The 7,293-nt window shown below is 45.4% G+C and overlaps 1 protein-coding gene and 1 long non-coding RNA gene across 20 annotated transcripts in view; one reads left to right on the forward strand and one right to left on the reverse strand.

Moving 5' to 3' along the window:
• The first annotated feature begins 1,913 nt into the window (after positions 1-1,913).
• Positions 1,914-7,293, forward strand: part of LOC141770050 (far upstream element-binding protein 3-like) — a 22,525-nt gene continuing 17,145 nt past the window's right edge. For 7 of the 19 annotated variants that reach the window (XM_074639668.1, XM_074639677.1, XM_074639679.1 and 4 more), the window contains exon 1: positions 1,928-2,107. In XM_074639668.1, coding sequence (XP_074495769.1) covers positions 2,015-2,107 — 93 coding nt within the window. In that variant the 5' untranslated portion in view covers positions 1,928-2,014. Of the gene's footprint in view, positions 2,108-2,288; positions 2,397-6,661; positions 6,819-7,293 lie in introns of those variants that run through there. The other 12 variants (XM_074639660.1, XM_074639670.1, XM_074639664.1 and 9 more) reach the window with 7 other exon arrangements.
• Positions 4,833-5,601, reverse strand: LOC141770052 (uncharacterized). Its single transcript, XR_012594378.1, has 3 exons — positions 5,470-5,601; positions 4,998-5,020; positions 4,833-4,922 (listed from the first exon to the last, which is right to left on the reverse strand). It is a non-coding gene; the product is annotated as an uncharacterized LOC141770052 (long non-coding RNA).

Raw genomic sequence — 7,293 nt, forward strand, 5'->3', positions numbered from 1 at the left:
AATAATAATAAAAATAACAATAATAAAATTATAATTATAAAATAATAATAATAACTAGTATTAATAGTACTACTAATATAACAATAATAACAATAATAATAACTGCTATTACTACTCCTACTAATATAATAATATAATGATAATAATAATAATAATAATAATAATAATAATAACTACTATTACTACTTCTACTAATATACTAATATAATAATAATAATAATAATTATAATAATTATAATAATATTAATTTATAGCATCTTTCTTAACAAGGTTAGAAGTTGCTGTTAATGTGAACGTAACAACAACAGAATTAAAACAGAGACCAGTCTGAAGACCCATAAACATTCACTAAAACAGAATAGATTATTTAACAACAACAACAAGGCTGCATTTAGTCATTTAGTAGCTGTTTTAACCGGAGGAGGAGGAGGAGGAGGAGGAGGAGGAGGAAGAGGAGGAGTGGTTGACTAGCTAACCAGTGGTCCTAAATATTATTAGTTAGTACATACATGACCCTGTTTAATGAACTTTTACCAGAATTTGTATGGAGGACGGAACCTGCCAAAAATAAATGAATAAAAAAATAATGAAAAAATAAATACATAAATAAAAATAAATGCAACAACAAATGAATAAATTTAAAAATCAGAATTAATAATATTATTATTATTATTTTCAACTATTTAATATATTTTATATTATATGTATGTATTATCTGCTGTGTTCTTTAATGTGAGTTCAATAGAAATACAAACAGAGGTCAAAGGTCAGAGGTCACTGAGACAACCATCCCAGTGACCTCACAGAGAACAGAGGATCGATATCGGCTGATTAATCTCTGATCAATTACACTCATCACTATCTGCTCCTCTTCTTCTTGTTGTTCTAAAGTTCACTCCTCTCCACCTGTGGAGCTGCTCTGAACACGTGACTGAACGCGGAAGCGGAAACAGAGCAGCGAGATGCCAACAGCTGAGCAGCGCCAGAGATCCTCTATGAGCAGGAGCACCCACTCTGGAGTTTAGGGCAGATACACTCGCCTGGTGTTAAATATAGGGAGTTTAATGTCAAACTGTCTATTTCACCACATGTTCTACTGTTACCATGGTGATTGGAGGAAAAATAAAATCAAAATTACATCAATTTTTTTTTTTTTTAACTGTAGTTCTACATTGAAAGCTCTGTCATCATGTTTTTATTAATCATTTAATTTATTCTTAGAGATAATGCACATTAATCAACATCACTGTAACTGTCCCAAAAGGCCAGATATTAAATTAAGATAGAATAAGATAAGATGAACCTTTATTAATCCCCAGAGGGAAATTCAGGTGTCAAAGCAGCAACATCAGCAAACAGAGTGAAACACAGCAGAGGTAAAGGTATACACACATTAAAGAAACAGTAATAGAGATATAAAAAAAGTGTATGCAGTCCGTCAATAAATAAATGTAGTATGTGCAATAAATAAATGTAATATGTACATGTGTGCAGTCTATAAAGTGGTATATAGGATGTATAGTGTAAAGTTAGTGTATATAGGATGTATAGTGTAAAGTTAGTGTAAAGTGTGCCAGTGGTTATGTCCAAGGTGGTTGCAGATAGTGCATGTTTAAAGGCAGATAGTGCATGTTTAACATTCTTAAAGTCCTCATAGTTCTCATATGGGGGTCAGTCTTGAAATTAGACATTAAAACAACAAATAAAAGACACAATATAAAAAAATATAATACAAAACAATAATACCCCACCAAAAAAAACAAATACAAAAATAAAAATAATATAAAACATGAATCAGCTCTTCATAATACATCTTGTTTCAGTCTTCATAATGAAAGGTGTTATGTGACCAGTGAGTCCAGTTTCAGAGATCTACTTCCTCTTGGTCTCTGTAAACGTGGTCAGAGTGAGAACTCTCGCTCTCTAGTCGCTCTCTGCGGGCAGCCTCAGCACAGTTAGCAGCGCAGCTAATCCGTTAGCAGCTAGGAGCTAACGGCTAGCAGCTAGAGTCGCTATGATGGCGGAGCTGGTGCAGGGACAGGCCTCGGGCAGCGGGCCGGGGCTGAAGGCGGACGGGCTGGCGGATGTTCTCCAGAGAGCCCGGCAGGTAACCACCGCTCCACGGCTCCGCTCACATCCGGACCGGACCGGTTACACCGAGACAAAGCACTTTCCCCCGGTTCTCCCGGCTGGGCTCGGCTCGGCTCCGGAGCAGCTAACTCTCTGCTAACTCCGGAGCTAACTCTGAGCTAACTCCTGTAACTTCTGGAGCTACCGCCAGCTAGCGTGCTAGCAGGCTAGCACGCTAGCAGGCTAACTAGCTCGGAGCAGCAGCGGGGAATGGACTTTGTGTTCGGTTCTGGAGGACTTTGTGTGGTTCTGATCCGGTTCTGGAGGTAGTTTAGAGGGACTTTGTGGAGCTGTCAGCCGGAGGGGAGCTCTGTGGGACCGGGGGGGAGGGGGGGGGGACAGAAGTTTGGCCACACGTGTCACTGAGAGGAGACAACCTGTTGAGACAGAGACACGGTGGAGACACCCTGTCCTCGACCGGTACCGGGCTCTACCGGGCTGTACCGGGTCCAGCAGGCCGGAGGGGGGGGGGCAGCACCGACCTGGGGGGGTTCTGAGTCTGGATCATAGTTCTGACTGGATCTGACTCACGTTCATAGTTCTGACTGGTTCTGACTGGATCTGACTCTGGTTTGGACTCTGGTTCATAGTTCTGACTCTGGTTCTGAGTCTGGGTCATAGTTCTGACTGGTTCTGACTCTGGTTCATAGTTCTGACTCTGGGTCATAGTTCTGACTGGTTCTGACTCTGGTTCTGACTGGTTCATAGTTCTGACTGGTTCTGACTCTGGTTCATAGTTCTGACTCTGGGTCATAGTTCTGACTGGTTCATAGTTCTGACTGGTTCTGACTCTGGTTCATAGTTCTGACTCTGGGTCATAGTTCTGACTGGTTCTGACTCTGGTTCATAGTTCTGACTGGTTCTGACTCTGGGTCATAGTTCTGACTGGTTCATAGTTCTGACTGGTTCTGACTCTGGGTCATAGTTCTGACTGTTAACCACCCCCCCTCCCTTAAAGGCCGCTGTTTACTGTAAGTTAGAAACTAGGCTGCGTTATGCAACAACCTCACAGCCATATACAGCCTGCTGGAGGTGTGTCTGCTGCCTATAGACAGACAGGCAGACAGACACGCAGACAGACAGGTTAACTCTCTGATCAGCTGGTTCCTGTCTGCATGCAGCTGTTTTGACTCTGTTTGAGGTGTTATAATATAATATGTCCTGATATCTGTGTGACATCCAGCTGCTCATGTGAAGTTCCACCAGCTAGCTTAGCCTCCTGATTATTAATGTGTTTGAGTTTATTATTATTATTATTATTATTATTATTATGAAAGGGAGAGTTCAAGGTGTTGGTCTTCAGGTACAGGAGGTGAGACAGGAAACACAATCCAGGAAGTCCAGTTTGAGACACATCTGAAGGTTTATCAGCTAAACTCCTGCAGAGAGTTTAACAGACTGATGGTGCGTTCAGGCGCTAGTTCTCATCTCCTGATCCGATCCGATCACCATACCTGGGGGCCGGTTCCATATGTATTGTGATTTTTAAGTATTGTGATTCGATATTGTGATTTGTTAACTTTTTTACCACTAGACCATGAAGGGAAGTAGAATCATCCACTTCTAGGGACTTTCACTTTGTAAAATCTCTAAATAAATTCAGTAAAAATGTTTTCAGCATGTGATAGTGCTAGTTTATAACAGGGATTTACCGATACCACTTTATATCAGACCGAGTACCAGTACTTACATTTGGGTACTCTCCGATACCGAGTACCGATACGAGTACCGATACGAGTACTTCTCTGTGCCTAAAGACCCTCGTTAACAGCCAGCTGGAGGGTGTGAGCGACACACGGCAGGCTGGGGAGTCCCGCATACAAGGCGGTGCGCCGCCACCGGCTCTAGGTCGGCTTGGAAAGGCTCGGGGCGAAGGTGGCTCGCGGCCGCAGCTTTACAGCGCTCCGCGCCATGGTCAAAGGTCTCGTTACGCCCGGTGCGACTGTCGACCTCAGTACGCCCGGACCGCGTCGGGCCGCCAGGTCGGAGCTCGGCCCACGTAAAGGCGCCAGGGGTCTGCAGCGATGTCGGCAACCCACCACACGCGAGACAGAGGGTGCAAGCAAAACCCCGTGGCGCAATGAAAGTGAGGGCCGGCGCCGGCTGAAGTGGGATCCCGGCCCAGCGGGGTCGGGCGCACGCACCGCCGTAAAGTGGTATCGGTGCCGTTGTATCGGAGCCGTTTTGCGAGTACGAGTACATGAGCACAGTATCGCTGCACCCCTAGTTTATAATAACGACCTAATAATTGATTGAATCCACCGTATGGAAGGACAGACCGCTGATCCAGGAACCGGACGCAGTGACGTTAACGTATTTAACAGTTCTTCACCAAAATCTTTGGGATAAGAAACAAAAGTCGTAACGTTAACTTAACGTTAACTTAACGTTAACTTAACGTTACTCCTCGTAGATCATAAACGTTTTAATATAATAACGACTGGTTGAAATCGGTTGATAAATGTAGACGTTATAGTGCTTTTCATCCCCCGTTCACTAGCAGAGGGTTACCGGCCAGTCCGACCAGGTCCAAGATGGCCCCTTCCTGTTAGTAGTCATGGTGACGTGTTTACTGGGCGGAGCGTTAAGTGGAGGCACAATAATTCTCTTAACACGTTAGCTAACGCTGACTGGCTAACGCTGGCTAGCTAACGCTGGCTAGCTAACGCTGACTAACTAACGCTGGCTGGCTGGCTAACGCTGGCTGGCTAACGCTGGCTGGCTAACGCTGACTAACTAACGCTGGCTAGCTAACGCTGACTAACTAACGCTGGCTGGCTAACGCTGGCTAGCTAACGCTGACTAACTAACGCTGACTAACTAACGCTGGCTGGCTAACGCTGGCTAGCTAACGCTGACTAACTAACGCTGGCTGGCTAACGCTGGCTAGCTAACGCTGACTAACTAACGCTGACTAACTAACGCTGGCTGGCTAACGCTGACTAACTAACGCTGACTAACTAACGCTGGCTGGCTAACGCTGGCTGGCTAACGCTGACTAACTAACGCTGGCTGGCTAACGCTGACTAACTAACGCTGGCTGGCTAACGCTGGCTGGCTAACGCTGACTAACTAACGCTGGCTGGCTAACGCTGGCTGGCTAACGCTGACTAACTAACGCTGGCTGGCTAACGCTGACTAACTAACGCTGGCTAGCTAACGCTGACTAACTAACGCTGGCTGGCTAACGCTGGCTGGCTAACGCTGACTAACTAACGCTGGCTAGCTAACGCTGACTAACTAACGCTGACTAACTAACGCTGGCTGGCTAACACTGGCTAGCTAACGCTGACTAACTAACGCTGACTGGCTAACGCTGACTGGCTAACGCTGACTAACTAACGCTGGCTGGCAAGTATTGTTGTCTTGTTTTTTTTAACAATGGCTGAAGTCGTCTCCTGGCGGCGAGGAGTGAGGCGGAGGGACCGTGACCCGGCGCTGTCCTTTGTTGGATTAATTTCCTGTAGCATGGTGGTATTAGCAAGCTAAGCTAGCTAAGTAGCCTTGCGTCCGACCAGCGGGCCGGTGACCTGCGGGCTGGAGGCCAATGGGCCGGTGACCAGCGGGCCGGTGACCAGCGGGCCGGAGGCCAGCGGCAGCGCTGTAAAGATAAACTGAGGGCGTATAAATCTGTGGATGTCTCTAGTTAACTCTCCTTCAGTAAAGTCAGTCACAAAGAGAGTCGGACAACATCAGAGAAGCGTTTCAGAGACGGAGAGGAAATGATGCTAATAGTTTAGCCTTCTGCTAACAGCAGCTAACGGCTCACGTTAGCTGCTGTTAGCAGAAGGCTAAACTATTAGCATCATTTCCTCTCCGACTCTGAAACGCTTCTCTGATCTTGTAGCTCTAAAGCTCCAATCACAGTTACTCATCTCTAATGTCTGAGATCTGGATTCAGACAACAACACAGAGGACATTTAGATGTGGAGCTTTAGCCCACTGCTAGTGTTAGCCTCCAGCTAATGTTAGCCCACTGCTAGCGTTAGCCTCCAGCTAATGTTAGCCCACTGCTAGCGTTAGCCTCCAGCTAATGATAGCCCACTGCTAGCGTTAGCCTCCAGCTAATGTTAGCCCACTGCTAGCGTTAGCCTCCAGCTAATGTTAGCCCACTGCTAGCATTAGCCTCCAGCTAATGTTAGCCCACTGCTAGCGTTAGCCTCCAGCTAATGTTAGCCCACTGCTAGTGTTAGCCCACTGCTAGTGTTAGCCTCCAGCTAATGTTAGCCCACGTCTAGCGTTAGCCTCCAGCTAATGTTAGCCCACTGCTAGCGTTAGCCTCCAGTCTTTCCTTTGGTTAGCCTCCAGCTAACACCGTGACTTCATCACGACGTAATAATACTTCCGTACAGGATTTATAAGTTATCACAGCTGCAATAATTTCATGTTTTGTCACCATGATGAATGTTAGAAACACAGAGTGCACGTTACAGAGTGATCCACCATCGTGTGCGCCTGCATGCATGTGTTCGGCCAAAGCGGTGTCTTGCTGGATGACGTCACAGCGAAGGTTGTTTATATGTTTTTGCTGGGCGTTGGTAGCTCCGCTCTGTCACCAGATCCATTCACACTACGGCCCCGTGGATATCAGTCTCATGTCTGGTTAGCCTAGCTTAGCATAAAGACTGGAAGCGGGGGGAAACAGCTAGCTTGGCTCCTACCAACACTTTGGAATCTGGGCCGACTCGGTGTGATTTAGTTAATCTTGTACTTTGTGTTAACTCACAGTGAACTGAGTCTGAGCAAGCTAACTACGGTTTCTATGGATCTTTAGGAGGCGGCATGTTGGAATCAGATCACTGCAGACAGACGACCAACACGTCTGACCTCACGCTAGGCTAGCCGCGGTTTGGACAGACACAGATTACATCACTGGTCCACAGACCAAACCGACGTTTTACCTTTTTTTAATAGAAATAAACCTTTTTAGTTCATTGCTACGTGTGTTATAAATACTTAGTGGTGAGTGGTATTATATCGGTATCGGTGCATCCCTACATTAACATTTTAACGGTACTACTACTCTTACCAGTACTGCTCATCCGTCCGGTACGTAAACGGTTGTTTTTGTTGTTTTTTAAGAGAAAAAATGAAACAAATGAAAAACATTAAGACTGCTTTATTTTGTCCTATATATACTATATATTATATTAACGTTAACGT

Source organism: Sebastes fasciatus, chromosome 6, assembly GCF_043250625.1.
Source record: "Sebastes fasciatus isolate fSebFas1 chromosome 6, fSebFas1.pri, whole genome shotgun sequence".
In the NCBI taxonomy this organism is placed as follows: domain Eukaryota; kingdom Metazoa; phylum Chordata; class Actinopteri; order Perciformes; family Sebastidae; genus Sebastes; species Sebastes fasciatus.